At 40.6% G+C, this 19680-nt stretch overlaps 1 protein-coding gene across 2 annotated transcripts in view; it reads right to left on the minus strand.

Moving 5' to 3' along the window:
• Nucleotides 1–1172: 1172 nt before the first annotated feature.
• DCUN1D1 (defective in cullin neddylation 1 domain containing 1) overlaps nucleotides 1173–19680 on the minus strand; it is a 45528-nt gene continuing 27020 nt past the window's right edge. For both annotated transcript variants that reach the window (XM_075556097.1, XM_075556098.1), the window contains exons 5-7: nucleotides 5204–5286; nucleotides 4418–4514; nucleotides 1173–3281 (exon numbers count right to left, since the gene is read on the minus strand). In XM_075556097.1, coding sequence (XP_075412212.1) covers nucleotides 3202–3281; nucleotides 4418–4514; nucleotides 5204–5286 — 260 coding nt within the window. In that variant the 3' untranslated portion in view covers nucleotides 1173–3201. The remainder of the gene's footprint in view (nucleotides 3282–4417; nucleotides 4515–5203; nucleotides 5287–19680) is intronic.

Consider the following 19680-nt stretch of genomic DNA (forward strand, 5'->3'; position numbering starts at 1 on the left):
ACGCAAAGTGATTAAATTATCCAAACTTCTTGATTATGATAAAATAAAAAACAAATGAACATTTCATTCATCAACTCCTTCTGAGGGAAAAAAAATATATACACATATTACACCCTGCTTTAAAATAAGAAATCTCCAGTAAGGATAATATATTTTTTAAAAAGATTTTCCATGTAACTTTATTAAGTTTGCTTCCTCTCATTGAAACTTTTAAAAGTCTAATGAAGGACACATACTTACAATGCCATATTACACAACTACAGTGTTGTCAATTAAACAAAGCAGCCCAGTAAGTTGTAAACATTTTCAATGTGGTAAACAAGATTTGGCATGTCTTCACTCCCCAAAACTTGCCATCACAATGCTCTCAGAATAATATTTTCTTCCTGGAAAAATTTTTCAGGTATATTTTAGTCTTTAAAAATTAATACACTGAAATAATATGTGAAAAGATTTAGTCATGGCAATTTTATGGAAGCTTTTATTGCCTCTGTTGGTAATATGACAGGGATTGTAAGAAACACAATTGAACTTACAGAGATAATGCAGATGATACTCAATAAAGATAATCTTGATCTCAAGTATTTTTATATGTGGGCACTTCTAATTTTACACATTTTACTATTTAAAAAGCATTACATTTTGAAATGTGTACCTGTTTTGACATTTGGCAAGAAGGAGACTGTACCTGCGGTTCAGTTTAAAACAAAGACTCAGAATGGGGGGGGGGGGTTGTGTACTGGGATGAAGACTGAAGCACTTATGAATTAAAGCGATTCAAGTTGTGTGTGTCTCTTTCTCACACTCACACACTCACACCGGCACACTCACACACATGGCCATGTGTAAGCATTTTTAGTAAAAAATATTCCTTGTAACCAGGCATTTCTCCTCAGTGTAATCACACCACGTGAAAGCAGTCTTCTCTTGTCAGCCCTAGAAGTAGTTTTGATTCTCACATGCCATCATAGAGTGAGCAGCCTGAACCTTTATGCTACATAATTATATTCAAAAGCTTTATGTATTTTTGTTTATAATTACACAGTAATTATAAATGCTTAGTACCACGCTGATGACAAACACTATTTTGTTGAAAAGGTCTTGCATTTAAAAGGAAAAATCCTTAAAACTCCAAGGCACTGGGCCACAAATCCATATCAAACTTTTATGGAAAAAAACAAAACAAAACAAAAAACCAATTTATACTCGGTGGAAAAAAAGCTAGTGGGATGTCATTCAAAAACACAGCGTACTTGAATCAATTTTTTAAAAATTACTATTAACTCAAAATCTTCAAGAAACAAAACAGTCCATCCATCCATCCATACATACATACATTATATATATATATATACCTTTTAAATTTTTTCATAATTGAAGTTCCTCTTTTTATTTACAAAAATGAATTCAGGAAATACTGAAAGCAGCAGGATCCTCCTTTTTCCTTCCTTTTTTTTTTTTAATAGCCAATTCCAGTAACCTGAATAGACATTTTCAAACTTTTGGGAGAACTGTTTTCTTCAATTAAAGATATGATTGAAATATTAAGAGACTATCTAAGGGGAGAGTTTTCTAGTCCATTTCAAAAACATGTAAGTAAATCATGGATGTCATTGTTTCTTAAAATCATTTCCACATTCACATAAAATGACTGTGATCCTGGAGTACATTCCTTTGCTAATTTAAATACCAGACTCCGCAGTGCGTGGCTGTACCACGCCAAATTCATCCCAACTACAGACCAGAGCCATGCAGCACTTGGACTTTAGCTTTTTTTAACTTGCATTATGGAAATGCTCATTTTAAGACAGCAATAACCCTTCTTCACTTTTTTGTACGTGAACAAAGAAATAAGCGTTTTCCACGTGGAAAGCAGTTCACGGTCTTGCCATGAAAAAATAAAAGATAACAATCCGCTTTGATGTGAAACTTGTGCTAATTTGAATGAAACAAAACCAATTATAAGAGATTAAATAGCTTCTGCAAACAGAGGCCAGATGGGTATCTTTGCATCACATGCACGTTTGCTGGAAAACCTTTGCTCCTCGAGCCCACAGGTGGCGACCACAGTGATTAGCAGTTAAAGAAATTTCAACAATATAAGAAGTCATCCGAAATGGACTATTTTTAAAAATGGACTGTTTGTCTGAAAGAGCAGTACCTATATTATAAAGATTGAACTTCATGGCTCATCACAACCATTTTCAGAAGTTAATTCCTACTGTCTTCTTATAAATTACGGGAATCTCATTTGTCTTCTAGAGCGCGATGACCAAAAAGCAAAAATTAAAAATAAACATCATGCCTAAATTTAGAATATTGTATTGTGTAGCAACCTAAAACATTCCAAACAAATGAAATATTTTAACTTATTTGACAGGCATAGAAGCATTTCAAAAATCAGAATGAGATCCAATCATGTAGAAAGGAGTGGCGTCTGGCCTTATGCGGCCTTTTCTCAATCAAAGCTCCCTGTAAAACAACTCAATATGAACAAAGGTAAGGTAGGTGCGCGCAGACTACTTCTGTGGAACCTTTTGGAAAGTAGGGTCTGAAGCACAATAAACTTTTCAGGTAGGCACCAGGTTATAGTAAAATTTTTTTCACGTCAGTAATTTTGACATTTTTTTTCATCACTCTATTCACATCAATATACATGTGATCTGCGGAAGGTGGTGGGGGATTCCCCCACACCAAAACACCATTTCAGAGCCAGTCACTTCAATACATCAGACTCATTGGAAGTGCTAACAGCATAGTCTTTGCAACTAGCCCAAAGCATATATTTAAGGAAGTTTTTATAAATTGTTTGTGATGTTCACGTTTAATTCTTATGCCAAACTGTTTTCTGGTGAAGACAGCATTGTGCTTTATGCAAGAATGGAAACCTCAAAATCATCACCATCTGGCTTCTAAGACTTACGGGAGAGTAACTAGGGAGGTCCACAGAGAGAAGGTGAGCTCCACAATGTTGGGATTATAAACGGTCAGAGCGGCCCGGACTAGAAGACAAGCCCAAACCACCATTAGAAGAATGAAATACGATATGGTCCGAGATATATCCTGAAAGTGTTGTCTCAACCCTCAGACTGCATTGTGAGGATTGATCTTCAGTTCAGTCCAGCCAGCAGAAATTGACTGTGCAATTTTCCGTTGTATTTATTGTACAGACTATGTACATTCTAGAAAGTTCCTTTAGTGCTACACTGTTGTACTTTTTGTCCCAGCAATTTGAGGGCGTGCAAATTCCACAAAGTCATCAATAAGAACAGGCCAGGCTCCTGGAAAAAAATAAAAAATATATGGGATAACAGGAAGATGTAAAAGACAAAAATAAAGCTAGTATTTTAACAGAATCCTTATTTTAAAATATTTTCTCCATAACGCATATCTTTCTTATCTATTCCTAGGGATATGCATTCCAAAACCCTCTAGCTTTTTTAAGTTTCAAGTCCATAAAAAGTGCCCCTTGATTCCTTGCATCCTAAGAGATGGCCGCGACGCGAGGACAGTGTCCTTGGTGCACACAGCACGTGTCCAGGCATTTGGTGGCAATCGTACAGGGAAACGACCAGGGAACATCACACTCTATCCTACTTCATAATATGTCACAGGAAGACTTTAAAGTACGCATATGCATGCCCTACACATCAACATGCCAACTTGCAGTCAGGACAGCTTTTCTGCCTTTTGACAAGCCTGCTAGAGGGGACCACTGCCAGTCACACACAGACTCGTCGCTCCAACTTTGCCCCAATTCTTTGGTGACAACCACAAATGACCATGACATCAGGGAGAAAGAAATATGTCATCTCTGCTTAACTTACAGGGTTCCGGGGTTATTTTTTAGGCGGTCAAAGTCACTAGAGATTTTTCCAAAGGTCCCCTGGCCTATTCAACAGTCTCACAAATTCATCCTACTAATAATACTCAGGGGGACCCAGGAAGTGCGTATAAAGACACAATGCAAATACGGCACTGTGTCAATCTGGGAAAAACCAAGGTGCATTCTGAGGCGGCAGCAGAAGCAGGTTCACTGACTGCGTCCAGTACTATTCTAGGCAGCTGTAGTATATTCCAAGTTACTCAGGGTCACTCAGCTCAAGAATTTATACAACACAAAGTTAGAACAAAATTTCACAAAGAAAAGAGGTTACTAAAAGGGACCTGGAAATCTAAAACATACGTATGCATTTCTGGCCGACATGAGAATACAGAGTTGGAATCTAAAGAAAGAAGCAGGGCACAGGGAATGCTATAGAGGACGGGAGGCATTTCCAAATTCAGAAGAACACAAACAAAAGCGCAGCAGAGGGACATCCACCTCCAGGACGGGCAGATGTGGACTGGAGTCAGGAATGCATGCTGGGCAGAGACAGGAATATAGAACAAGTGGGAGAACAAAAATGTTCATTACCTTCTTCATCATAATTAGACATGTCATCTGCAATCATTGTACTGAAGTCTAAGAGGAGATTCCAAGTATCTTTCGGTATTGATCGTTTATGGTGTTCCTATTAAAAACAGGTAGGTACACACATTCAAATCACTAAAAACAGATGGGGGTGGGGGAGGGACAGTCTAAATCATAGGCTCCCAAACTTATCTGGCCTAATGCTTCCTCTTCAGAAAAACAACTCCTCAACACACACGTGGGAGTTAAAAATGTTGGTGCAATAGCCCATAACCCAGAATAAATGGAGGTACCTGCTTTTATAGCTGCCTCCCTGGATAGGCCTAGTGCCGCCCCCCCACAAGTGGGCAGTATCAGCCACTTTGGGAAACCTTGGTCTAGACAATACTAAAGAAAAGAACGCACACCAGATAGTGTACAATATGAAAATTAAAATAATTGATAAATTATCGAGGGTTCATGAGGATGGGGGAAGGGGTGGGAAAGGCGCTGATATCAGGGCTCAAGTAGAAAGAAAATGTTTGAGAAATGATGATGGCAACATATGTACAAATGTGCTTGATACAACTAACATATTAATTGTTATAAGAACTGTAAGAGTCCCCAATAAAATGATTTTTTTTAAATAAAGGAAAGAATGCAGAACAACTTATATAATCAAATTTTGTAAATCGTTTTTTATTCTGTGTTGTGAAATTAACTTAACTAATGCTTCCAAATGCATTAATTTATTTTCAAACAAAGCCAAAAGAGAAAATATACAGAACACTGCAAAAGATATGAACTTACCAACAAAAATTTATTCCATAAGTCTAAGAATTTAAATCTTCCATTAAGTACTAAATTCCAGTAGGCAATGGCCATTTCTAGATCTGCAATATTAAAAATACATTGTGTTTCAGTGCCATAAATATTTGTCCCTGAATTTGGTCTTACAAAAAACAGGTGAGAAAAAAGACATCTAAAAGTTTGTTTCTTGAATACACATGCATTTGAACTTTTCCTCTAGACACAAATCCAAGGCTCGTGTTCTATTGAAGGTCACCAATGATCAGTCCCTTGAGGACTTTCAGAGCCAGATGATAGCACTTACCTCACAGGGGCTGAAAGAGCATGTAAACCAACATGCTTGATGGACTTAGCTGCTAAACATTCGAGTGTTTATGTACTTGATCTCTCAGCCTTGCATTTTTACATCATGGGCCAGATAATTCTTTGTTATGGGTGCTGCCCTCTGCATCACAGCCATCTGGTCTGTAGCACCCGCCTTCCCCCAGTGGTGACAACCAAAAATGACTCCAGATCTTTGTTCAAGGTCATTCCATGAGGGGCAAATCCCTCCCTCCCCCACCCCCCCGTTGAGAATCACTGATGTCTGGTGGGCTACACAAGACTGCTACCCAGCAACAAAGCCCACACGGAAGAAGCACACCAGCCTGTGCGATCACGAGGTGTCAAAGGGATCAGGTATAAGGCATCATCCGAACAAAAAAAATCTTACCATAGTGAATGAAGGGGGAAGTGCAGAGTGGAGACCCAAAGCCCATTTGTTGGCCACTGGAGACCCCCTCATAGAGGGGTGTAGGGGAGGAGATGAGTCAGTCAGGGTGCGATGTAGCACCGATGAAGAATACAGTTTTCCCCCAGATCCTGGATGCTTTCTGCCCCCCCCCCAACTACCATGATCCGAATTCTACCTTGCAAGTCTGGATAGAGCAGAGGTTGTACACTGGTGCATATGGGAGCTGGAGGCACAGGGAATCCAAGGTGGACGATACCTTCAGGACCAGGGGTGTGAGGGGCGATACTGGGAGGGTAGAGGGTGAGTGGTTTGGAAAGGGGGAACTGATTATAAGGATCCACATGTGACCTCCTCCCTGGGGGTTGGACAACAGAGAAGGGGATGAAGGGAGATGCCAGATAGGGCAAGATATGACAAAATAATAATTTATAAATTATCAAGGGCTCATGAGGGAGGGGGGAGCGGGGAGGGAGGGGAAAAAAAGAGGACCTGATGCAAAGGGCTTAAGTAGAGAGCAAATGCTTTGAAAATGATGAGGGCAAAGAATGTACAGATGTGCTTTATACACATCTCTGATGTATGAGCCCCTAATAAAATGTTTGTTTTTTTTAAATAAAGACTGCTACCCATAATCCTATATGATCTCAGACGACGTTGGCGGGTAACTCATCTCAAGAGGAAAACACTCAGAATATTAATTACAAGTAAAAACTATTAATAGATACTACGACTTGGGTTTTCTAAGTTTACTGAAGAAACTATAAATGATTTTTAATAGAGATTGGAGTAGAGTAAGGAAAATGAAGAACTACATCTGCCACACGACAGAGATCACGATGACTTTCCAATAACTGAAACAGTGAAGAAAGTGCCTAAGCTTTCTATCTGCCACACGACAGAGATCACGATGACTTTCCAATAACTGACAGTTAAGAAAGTGCCTAAGCTTTCTATCTGCCACACGACAGAGATCACGATGACTTTCCAATAACTGAAACAGTTAAGAAAGTGCCTAAGCTTTCTATCTGCCACACGACAGAGATCACGATGACTTTCCAATAACTGAAACAGTTAAGAAAATGCCTAAGCTTTCTATCTGCCACACGACAGAGATCACGATGACTTTCCAATAACTGGAACAGTTAAGAAAGTGCCTAAGCTTTCTATCTGCCACACGACAGAGATCACGATGACTTTCCAATAACTGAAACAGTTAAGAAAGTGCCTAAGCTTTATATCTGCCACACGACAGAGATCACGATGACTTTCCAATAACTGAAACAGTTAAGAAAGTGCCTAAGCTTTCTAACTGCCACACGACAGAGATCACGATGACTTTCCAATAACTGGAACAGTTAAGAAAGTGCCTAAGCTTTCTATCTGCCACACGACAGAGATCACGATGACTTTCCAATAACTGAAACAGTTAAGAAAGTGCCTAAGCTTTCTATCTGCCACACGACAGAGATCACGATGACTTTCCAATAACTGAAACAGTTAAGAAAGTGCCTAAGCTTTCTAACTGCCACACGACAGAGATCACGATGACTTTCCAATAACTGGAACAGTTAAGAAAGTGCCTAAGCTTTCTATCTGCCACACGACAGAGATCACGATGACTTTCCAATAACTGAAACAGTTAAGAAAGTGCCTAAGCTTTCTATCTGCCACATGACAGAGATCACTATGACTTTCAAATAACTGAAACAGTTAAGAAAGTGCCTAAGCTTTATATAAGGGAATTTTTATCTGGAAAACTTGCATTTCAATAACTTTAAAAGTCCTTATGTACGTGATCACAAAAATAACTCAAAATAATCTCCGAAGCCATGAGGCTCCAATGTCCCAATTTTTTAAAAAACTAAGCAAGGTTGATCTGAATGCCAATGACAATTCCGAGGAACTTATAGAGGGTCACTAAGTTACATGCAGCCAAGCCCACTTAGAGGGTCACTAAGTTACATGCAGCCAAGCCCACTTTATTTATGAGAAGTTTTAGAATGGTCGAAGAGAGAAGTATAAACTTCCTTACAATAATATAGACGTTGTTCTAGCATATCAAGATCATTTGAAAACGACAATGATGACTAGCCAAGGTGATTAAACAACCATTTCCCCAAGTGCTCATTAAGAATCCAGGTCAATCCAGAGATGGGTTGCTCTAGGAACTTGTATTCTCGTGATAAAGTGCCTCTTCAGGGTGCAGATACCAGGTGAGGCAAGAAAGGCTCACCTGGTAGGAGCATAACCTCAGAGAAACAGGAAGGGGGGCAGGCTCCACAGTCTCCTGGGGAGGCCTGGGGAGGACATGGTGTCTCTAGAAGAGCAGCGCATCTCGTTTGGGGGCCTGGGGGCTCTACATTGGGAGCCTTCCCAGAATTCACCCCCATGCTCCTATTAATTTGTAGTATTTCAGTTAAAATAAACCTATAGCGCATTTTTAGGAGTTCTTGCGCTGTTCTAAAGAATGACTAAACCTGACGTAGCGGGAAGCAGCTCACCAGAAACAGGGATGCCCTGAGGAGGGGCCCTGCACTTGGGGCTGGCCTCCCAAGCTAGTCGTGGTACCATATAAGTGGGAGTGTGGTGGAGACATGCCAATCCACGGCTGGCGTCTACAGTCTTGGCTATAGCCTGGTGGTCTGGAGGACTAGGTGGGGTCCCACCTGACTGCAACTAGGGCTGGTGTCATCACTGAAGCAGAACAGAGAGGACCAGCAATGACACTACACTGATTTGGATTGATCAATACAGCATGGTCATCATTTTCGACAGAAAAGAGGAAGGAACAGTAAGTCTATCATTACTAATACCATAAAGCAAGCTCTTCGTCTTTGTTAATCTCATTTATGAGAGAGACTGTGCTCACCGAAACCCAGTGAAGGGATTGGAGCCATTTTTCACAATCAGACTTTGCTTGGAATTTTGAGGCAGTTACCCCCATCGATGCCTGCCCTACGGGACACCCAACCACCCCATCTACTACCCACACTTATGGGTGATACGTTGGACTACTAACGGCAGGGTCAGCAGTTTGCAGCCACCAGCTGCTCCACAGGAGAAAGGTGAGGCTTTCGACGTCCACAGGTGCGAGTCTGAAACCCAAAGGGCAGCTCCACCCTGTCCTATCTGCTCACTACGTGCCACAATCGACCTGATGGCAGTGAGCGCAGCTCTTTTGCAGTTTACCTCTTTGCTACTCACATCCCGATCCTCACAACTCTGACGCTTTTCCTTGATTTTACTCTCCTTATTTACATTTCTTCCCGACCCTTTCTCCCATATCCTTTGGACTGGCCATTACAACACAACCAGCCCTACCTATTTCTTCGGTTTTGTTCAGAGAATGCGCCCCTCAATCGTGTCCTCCCTGCAAACCTGGATCTACCCAAAAGACACCGCTGTTTGGCAGTACTCTCAAGTGATAACAGGTAATTATCACTCCCAAAGGAGCCAGAATGTGCTCTTCCCCCGTCCCTGGGGACCCCGTGTGGCTCTAGGAAATGCACAGCTGCTGACTGTTGCTTTCTCCCACCTCGGCTCTGTCATCCACCAAGCTCCCCTTTAAACCTGCTGCATCCCAACGCCCTTGGCATTGGACTGGCCTTTGAAAACAAGTAAGAAAAAAGACCTTTTGTAAATTAGGTGATGATTTAGAGCAAATGATCAGTTTTTACAGTCAACAAGGTATGTGGATTTTAGCTCATCCATTGCAGTCCCCTCAATGAGCCCCCACTTATCATCCTCCTCCTCCCTCTGCTTCCTGTTTCCCATCCTCTTCCTTTCCAAGCATTCTTAACATTGGGTCAATGCTGCTCCTCTGATCTTGAATGGTTATCCCATTACAGGAGTGTGTTCGGTACCAGAGCAGCCTGAGGGGTCCCACAGTCTCTGTCGGGTCAGTCAGCCTGCTCCTCTTTGGGACTATGAGTTCTGTGCCACATTTGTCTCCGACTATCCAGGACCTCCTAGCGTCATCCTTTCCAGAGCAGTTGGTAGGGGAAGCCAGGCAACACTGTCCTCAGGATTTTGGACACGAAATATTTTTCATTACTCTTCTTTCCTTCGGCTGGTGAAAGACCAAGTGGTGCATCTTCGAAGGCTGTTCATGAGCTCTGGAGGCTCCAGTCACTACTCACCAAAGCAGAACACTGTCTTTGTGGACTGGGTTCTGTCAACTGACCTTGGTGTCCCTGAGACCCTAAAGCTGAGCACCCTGGCCCAACAACTCATTCCAGCAAGGTGTTTCGTTAGGCCTAAGAAATTCTACTGCCTTCTCTATACATTAATGTCTCCACAGTAGTGGATGTATTTGTAACAAAGACATCTACACACTTACAAATATCTTCTGTCAAATCTAGATAGAGCTTTGTGGTGGTCTTCTTCCTACACCTGTTCAGCCAGCAAAAGCATGTACCTGGAGATCACCACTACCGTAGGGCTGTGAGTAGAACAGCCCGTGCCTCTTCGGCCATGAACTCTTGCAAACCTGCCAGTCTTTCCCTACCTCCATCAGGTTTTGCCAGCCTCTCACACATCGTGCCTACCCTCAAGCCCATGATTTCCCCTCCCTCCTTCCCCTTCCTAACCCTGGTAAGCGTCATTAAAGAATGCTTCTTTTTGGGTGAAAACCTTTAATTTTTTAATAGTCGCCACATGTAAGATTGGTGCTTTTGTAATTGACTAAACTCCCTCAGCATAGCGTCCTCAAGGTTCATCCAGCTGAGGTATTTTTGCAAATTCAGTTATTCTTCAAGGTTTCACAGTATCCCATTATGTGTCTGTACCAATGTTTATTTATTCATTTTTTTCATTGCTGGGCATTTACCATAAATACTCGTGTATAAGCCAAGTTTTCCAGCACATTTTAAATGCAGTTTTTGTGTGTGGTAAAATTAGGTGCCTCGGCTGATATCTGGGTCGACTTATACTCAAGTATATACAGTAGATGGTTTCTTTCTGTTATGCATTTTGAAAAGTGCTGTAATGAACATGGGCTTGCATGTGCCTGTTCTTGCCCTGACTCTCAAGTCTCCAGGTCCTATAACAAGTAGGGGGATGGCTACGTCGTGCAGTATTTGTAACACCCACTTTTTGAGGACACACGAGGACATTCTCCACAGTAGGTGCACGACTTCCATAGTCCCAGTCACGGTGAATACGGGTTCCAAGTCTCCCCACAGCCTCACCAGCACTTCCTGTTTTCTACTTTTTGAACTTTGCTATTAAAGCTTGGGGTGAGGTGATTTCATGGGTCATTTGACTTGCGTCACTCAAATGGCTCATCCTCTTGAGCATGTCTCTCTAATGCATTTTTGTGTGCTGACAGTCTGTATATCCTCAAGTGTCTATTCGTGTCCTTGGCCCATTTTTGAACTGGATTATTTGCCCTTTTCTTATTGACGTTTCCTCTACTTGTCTTTTGATGCACATGTTCTTGTTGTTAGCTGCCCTCAAGTTGGTTCAGACTCACAGCAACCCCATGTACCACAAAACAAGGCACTGCCTGGCCCTGTGCCATCCGCAAAATTGTTCCTAAGTTTGAGTTCATGGTTGCAGACAGCAGTGTCAACCCATCTAGTCAAGGCCCTTCCTCTTTTTGCTGCTCCTCCACTTTACCAAGCATGATGCACTTTCTCCAGTGACTGATCTCTCCTGGTGGCTGTAGAGTTTATGCCTTCTTGTATCTGTGCAAAAGTCTAAGGGTAGAGTCTTAACTGTCAGTCTGGCCTGAGGAGACTCCTTGGGGCTGTGGCCTTTTTATGACGGAGAACCTGCGAACTTCTCCTTCCTCTGGCCCCTGGGCCTTCCTCCAGGTGTGGCCCCATGTAGACTGCTGACCCAAGGAGCCAACCTTTGAGCTGTCAGCACCCTGCCATGTTCCCACCCACCTTGGATCCACTTGACTCTACACCCACTGGCTGATTTCTCTGGATCCCACTTCATTTTCTGCGTTACTGGTCTTGGCAACTTAAGTGTGAGAGGGCTCTGGTTAGCGTCAGACCCATGACGGAGTCGGGATGCTTTCTTGACATCACATGTTCAAAGTTTCCCCATCTTGGCTTCTAAGGAGCATTCTGGCTGCACTTCTTCCAAGACGGATTTGTTTGTTCTTTTGGAAGTACTTTCAATAACCTTCCTCAGCACCCTAATTTAAATGCATTGGTTCTTCTGCAGTTTTCCTTATTAAATGTCCAACTTTCACATGCATATGAGGCCACTGAAAATCCTGTAACATGGGTTGGGCACATTTGAGTCCTTAAAGCAACACCCTGGCTTTTCAACAGTTTAGAGAGATCTTGTGAGGCAGATTTACTCGATGCAGTTCACGTTGATCTCGAGTGCTGCTTCCATGCTCACTGATTGTGGATCCAAGCAAGACGAAACCCTTGACAACTTCAGGCTTCACTCCATCTATCAGATTGTCACCTGCAGGTCCAGTTGTGAGGATTCCAATTTTCTTTACATTGAATTGCAATTCATACTGGAGGCTTCAATCCTAATTTCCATCAGGAAATGCTTCAAGTCCAACTCACTTTCAGCAAGCAAGGTTGTATCATCTATATATTGCAGGTTAGCAAACCTTCCTCCAATCCTGATGTCACATTCTTCTTCATATAAGCCAGCTTCCCTGATTATCTGCTCCATATATATATATACATGTTTATATGTATATATGTGTGTGTATTGAATAAGTATGGTGAAAGGATACAACACTGACCCACACATTTCCTGATTTTAAATCATGTAGTATTCCCTTGTTCTGTTCATACAACTGTCTCTTGATCCAAATGCAGGTTCTGCATTAACACAATGAACAGTTCTGGGATTCCCATTCTCCTCAAGGCTATGTACAGAGTTGCTTATAGTATACACATTTGGATGTTTTTATATAGTCAATAAATATAAGAAGACATCTGTGTTAGTTACACAATCTCGTGTCAACTTGAGGGTATGAAGAGTGAACGGGTGGAGTCTAGCCTGTCCATCAGGTCACAGCCTGAGGATGCCTCCTAGTGAGCATGGCCTTCTCATGAGAATTCTGGGAACTTCCTCTCTCGGCCTTGGGCTTCCTGCAGACAAGCCACACAGAGACTTGCTGAGACCTGCCAGGGAGTCCCTCTCTCTGCTCCACTTTCCTGTTGAAGAGCCACACTCAAGAGAGCCAGGTGGAGACCCGCGCCAGCATTGAAATGCTTCCACCACCACTTGAGCCACAAGATTGTTCAACTATCAGCCTGTGATCTTCCTTCATGCAGCATTATTGCAAGCGCTGCGTGAGTCTGAAGAGGAATCTATAGAATAGTAGCAGACATGTGGGCTCATATCAGACTTTTAGATTTGATCTGACTGGGCTGGAATGTTTTCTCAATTTACAAATGCTCTTGGTATAGAGCTCTCTCTTACACACGAGTGTAATGATTTTTTTCTCTAGCCTATCCAGACAGAAACAACATCTTTTAGACCTTCTCTATGCTCTGCCTTCGGCCAAGATGCATCTGGTATCAGCAATAATATGCCTTGCTCCATGTTCTCTTCTGAATCCAACCTGATTCACAATCGAGCCTGATTCATGGGTCTAATTTTTAGGAGGTCCCAGTGATATAGTTTGTCTCCCATTTAAGGCTAATAGTGTACTTTTGCCATGGATGAGGGCCCCCAACTTTGTCCCTATTTGTCAATGATGATCTTTAAAGTTTAAGGATATTTATACTTTGAATTTATGTTTGTATATACAGAGGGGTATGTCTTCTGCAAATAGACACAGAGTTTTGCCGGAGCCATTTGTTGAAGAGATTATCTCTTCCCCATTTAATGCGTTTCTGCACTTTGCCAAAAGTCAGCTGTCTAGGTGGCTGGGTTTCTCGCTGGGCTCTCAATTCTGTTCCCTTGGTCTGTGTATCTGTAGTACTAGGACCAGACTATTTGACTACTATGCCTCGAGCAGGTTTTGAGATCAGGAAGTGAGACGTCCCTACCTTATTCTTCTCCAGCAGACTTGACTTACCTGAAGCCTCCACTCTTTCCATATGAAATTGAAGATTAGTTTTTCAATCCCTTTAAAAAACGATGTTGGGATGTGAATTACCCATCAGTAAGCACAGTGTATTCTGCCACTGTTTTTATGTCACTTTTAGTCTCTTTCAGTAGTGGTCTATAGTTTTCTTTGTTTGGGTTTTCTGTTTCTCTAATCAGATTTACTCTTTTCCTGGACTTCACCTTTTGGATGACTATTACAAACGACATTGTCTCTGTTGATCTTGACCGCCACTTTGCGGAACCGTTCCCTTAGTTCCAATAACTGGCTTGCAGAGGCTTCCATGATTTTTCTACATAGTATCACATCATCTCCAAATAGTTTTATTCTTTGCTAACTTGTATGCTTTTAATTTCTCTTTCTGACTTACAGTCTGGCTAAGATTTCCAGCACACTATTTAAAAAGGACTGGTGATATAAAGGGAATTCTCATCTGGGTCCTACTTACTGGGGGAATGCTTTCAGTTTCTCTCCTTTGAGAGTAATGTTGGCCATTGGTCTTTTATAGATGTCCTTTATTATATTGAAGAATTTCCCTTCTATTCCTATTTTGTTGAGTGTCCTTTAAGAAATGGGTGTTGGATTTTGTCAAATGCCTTTTTTGCATCAACTGATAGGATCATGTGGTTCTTTCCCTTTGTTTTATTTATGTGATCGATTACACTTATTTGTTTTTCTAATGTTGAGCCATCCTTGCATACTTGGTATGAATACCAATTTGTCATGGTGCGTTATTAATTTTTAGTATATTCTTGAATTCTGTTGCCCAGAATTTTATTGAAAACTTTTGCATTTATGTTCATGAACATTATTGGTCTACAGTTTTCTTTTTAAAATGCTGTTTGTACATGATTTTGTTCTCGGGGCTATGCTCACTTCCTAAAATGAACTCAGGGTCCCATCTTCCCCCGCCCACCTTTTCCTGTACACTAGAATGGTTTGAGTAGAATTAGTGTTAGACTGGGAGCCAACTTATTTTATTGTTGGGAATTTATTAACACTAGATTTATGAACATTTCTCATATACTTATCTCTACAGACATGTGCCAAATTGACACATGAATGAAGCTACACAATTTAAGAAAACAACTTATATTATTTGAAAACAACTTATATTATTTAAAAACAACGTAATTATACACTATTAGCTTATCAATGAAACCATGTGATACCAAATATTTATATAAAACGTATGATATTTAAATACTCTTTATACTTGAGACAATGGGTCTGACATATTGGATCAGCATGACAAGCTCCACTGCATTGCCTTTCCAGGTAATGTTTCCTTTCTAAGAACTCTTTGACTACTTTCATATTTATATCTGAAGTAGTTCTTTTATGAATGAAACTGATTTACTGGTATACTCAATTTACAGTCATATCGAATTGAAGCATATCCATAAGGATAGATGCACCACACACAGAATTTCGAGATTAAAAGGCTTAGAAGAAAACTAATCTGGATATGTATTTGTTTCATTAAATGGATAAACATCAGCATAAATGGTAGGAAGTGAATATAAACAGTTTCTGTGATTTTCTTTGAGGAAATCAAAATATATCAATATGATGTGTCCTGTAAACTTAGTGTTAATGACCTAATCAATTTCTCCTTTTGTTATAGGTCTGCTAAGATTTTCTACTTTGGTCCATGTTCGCCTGGATAGGTAAAGTATTTCTAGCAATACATCCCTTTCTTCCAGGTCTTCAAATTTGTTGGAGTACAATTCATAGCATTCTTGTGATGTCCATTGGTTTCTAGTCCTTTCTTACGCATGTAATTTTCAGATTCTTCTTGTTTTACTTTAAGATTTTCCAGTTTTTAATTGATTTTGTTAATCCTTTGATAAAACCAATTTTTTTGTTTTCTTCATTCTATTTTGTTTTCTGCTTTTGTCCCTGCTCTAATCGCTATTAATGCTCTCCTCCTGGGGCGGTGGGCCTATTTTGGTGCCCTTTTCTAACTGTTGTAACGTTGGGGTAAGATACTGATTTTGATCTTCCTTTTTACGTGTGCATTTCTATTTATAAACTGTCCTCTGAGTTTGGTTTTTTGCTGTGTCACAAAGGTTTTGGTATATTGCGTTTTCATTCTAATTTGACTCAAGAAATTTTTAAAGGTCATGCTTTATATCTTCCATTATTCAATTTTGTTATGTTATTCAATTTCCATCAACTGATTTGTTTTCACCTGATTTTCCTTCCTATTGTTTTCTAAATTTAGAGCACTGTAATCTGAGGAGAGGCTTTGTAATATCGCAATCTTTTTACATTGAATGAGGCTTGCTTTGTGACCTAGCACAGTCTAATCCAAAGAATAGTCCCTGTGCAATGGAAAAGAACGTGTACTGTGCTGTTGCGTGTCCTGTTTATGTGCTGAGATCAACTGGCTTATTGTCCTGTTTGCTTCTTCTGTGTCTTTGCTGAGTTTCTGTCTAGTTAGACTTCATCAAAAATGGTGCATCCAGTCTCCTCCTACAGTAGAGCTGTCAATTTCTCTCTTCAATAATTTAAGTTTGACGAGTGTATTTCGAGGTTCTTTCTTGGGTGCACAGATATTTATTGGAAGTATGTCCTGTTCAATGAGCCCTTTAATTTTTACATAATGCCCTTTCTTTGACTCCCTAGTGGATTTTGCCTTAAAGTCTATTTTATCAGAAATTAATACTTGATTGCCATTCTTGCTCTTTTTTCAGTCTTTCTTGACCTCAACTTCTGTCACCATCCTGAAATTCAGGGTCCATGCAATAAGTCATACAAACACTGTAGCATATTAAAATTGTGCTCACTTCGAATCTACTCTAAAACCCTATTCCTCCAGACCATATCCTGAAACACAGCACTTTTATCACATCAATTGTTCTGACTCAACTTTAAACACCAGCATCTTGGGCATAAAACAATATTAAAGAGAATGAAAAATATGACAATGCCTAATCACTTCATTATGGAAGCTATCTCTTTCTCCTACTCCCACTATAAGAGAAGGCTTAAAACAATTCTTGGAAAACTGACAGTAAAAGATAATGCAATTTTTCCCATGAAATTTTTGAAGCCCATTCTGTATCTGTATTTTAATCTCAGCAAGATCAAGGTTTCTTTCACTCTCCAACCATCCCCTTGGCTCTATCACCATTACTACTCTTATCTTTATGATACAATTTTTTGTAAAGTTCTTATCCTAGGTGAATATAACCTCCATTCTCTATCAACATTAATGCTTCAAATAAACAGCAAGGCTCTCTAAGGTTTCTATCTGTTGGAAAGTCACCTATCCTGTTCCCCTCAGCCTTTTAAAAATTTCTTCAGCTCCCAACACAGTTCTCTTAAGCACATAACTTCACATCCTACCTCAAAACACACACACACACACACACACACACACACACAGTCTCATACGCCTTTAAGTCAGAAAATGTTACCATCTTTATTGGACCCACACTTCTTCAAGTATGGGAACTTACATTATCACAAAACTAGCAAACTTTTACTATCCCCAAATCACAGGAGGCACTGACAAACTTTCCTATGGCACCAATATAAGCAATCAAACTCAAATTCAATGAAAAGATGCCTCTTCGAAAAAATTAAAAATAAAAAGATGCCTCTTCTTTCTTGTTAGCCAAGACTCAGCTCCTTCTGCCTCTATTCTGGATCCAATACTGTTCTCCCTCTTTAAAACCCGTGTCTACTGACTGGCTTTCTTTGCCCTTTCTTCTACATCTTTAACTTTACCCTGCCTTTCAGCTTTTCCCCCTCTACAAACCAACATGCTCAAACCATCTCTCATTTAAAAATCTTGAACTCTCTATTGCTATAATTTGTTACTGAAAACAAGATTAAAGAGAATTAAGAAAAACGACGATGCCTAATCACGCTGCTTTTTAGACAATCTTTAGAGCTCTAAAAGCAGCCTCCTCCCAGCGTCTGTTTTCCCCTCTTTACGACTGAAACATCCAATGGCCTGACTAAAGTGCAGTAGTTCAGTTGTTAGTAGGCCCAATAATTTCAAACTTTAGTTCAAACAAATTAAATATATGAGAATTAAGTATATTACTACTAGTTATCAGTTTCTCTACTTTTAAGCTGGTTTTTAATAAAATAAAGCCAGGAAACAAATGAAACATTGAAAGAGCTAACCTACCATGAAACATATACAAATGTTTGTCAGTTGATATATTCATGAAGAATTGGACGAGACTAGAAGTATAAAGATGTATGGTGTTTGAAAGCTCGGACTGTCTATCGTTTTGCAGTCTACTTTCATTGCCCCATTTCCTCGCCTCCCACTCAAATCCTCAGTCTACTTTATCAGTGTATACCATCATCACCCATCCTACTCAAATTAATCTCTGGAGGGGTGCCACTGACCTGGTTGCCAAATCAACACGTTTTGTCTTTATTTTACTTGGGTCTCTGCCATCTCTGAGAAACCAGCACACCCTCCTGGGTGGGACTTCCTCTTCTTTCAGGGTTAGACACAGCACTCCACTGACTTTTCTGTCCGCTCTGGCCTTCTCATTCTGCTTTACTGGTTCCTCTTCTTTCACTCGGCCATTAAATCCTTCAACACTATATGCCAACAATAATCAGTTCTCTTACGACCCTCAGTAAATTTTTCAAGCCTCTACCCTTTTTTCACATTATACTCTCAACTATCTCTCAACTCACTGAAATTCACTGTCAAGTTGATTTCAACACACAGTGATTCTACAGGACTAAGTAGAACTGCTCCTGTTTCTGAGACAGTCAATCTTTGTGAGAATAGAGCCTTGTTTTCCACCCAAGGAGTGGCTGGCGGATTTGAACTGCTGATCTTGCAGTTAGCAGGGCAATGCGGGGCCCATTACACCACCAGGGCTTTTTACAAGTCCTAAATCCGAAACCTATTTCTGTTCCCCAACCTATGAAAGGTTCCTTTCTGAACACTCCATTAAGTCCAGCACTGCTTTTCTTTTCCTTTAGTTTTATTGCCTTTTCTGATCAATTCCCTTTATAAATCCGACCATTGTCTTAGGGGTTGGAGGCACTGCTGATACACTTACAGTTTCATACTCACAGCATCCTGGTCCTCCATGCGCAGACTCTAGCAGGCTGAGAGGAGGGGGCTTTCTAAAAGCTCATGGAAGATGTGTACTATAGAAAAAAACTATGCATGGACTTTTTCCCATCACAATAAACTCTAACTTGTTATCACACATCTGAGCAGGATCTAGTTTGAGGCACTAAGCAGTTTGCAAAGAGCCCCTATCAGAGTAACATGAATTCTGCTAAAACTGAAGAACAAACATCATATTTGTGGGGATGTTTGGATAAAAGAATGGTGAAATCACTGATGCTTCACAAAAAAAGTTTATGGGGACAATGTCCCCCAAAACATCGGTCATTTACAAATAGATAACTAACTCATTTTAAGAAGGGACAAGACTATGCTGAAGAGGGCAATTAGTAGTGGGAATAATAGCCAACAGCATAAGGATCTCAACTGATCAGCTTACAAACTTCTGACTAAAAAATTAAAGTTGAGCTAGTTTTCTGCCGTGGCAGTCAGTTCAGCTGCAGCCTAAGAGTAGAGCTTTCAATGGAAATTTAAATAGGTGGGACCAAGATCCTGGAGCCCTTCTTGGAAGAACTGGAACAGGGGATGAAACGGGGCTCTGTCAGCATGATCCTGATGCACTGCACGATCAAAACAATGGCTAC

This window comes from Tenrec ecaudatus, chromosome 8 (assembly GCF_050624435.1).
Source record: "Tenrec ecaudatus isolate mTenEca1 chromosome 8, mTenEca1.hap1, whole genome shotgun sequence".
NCBI classification, from domain to species: domain Eukaryota; kingdom Metazoa; phylum Chordata; class Mammalia; order Afrosoricida; family Tenrecidae; genus Tenrec; species Tenrec ecaudatus.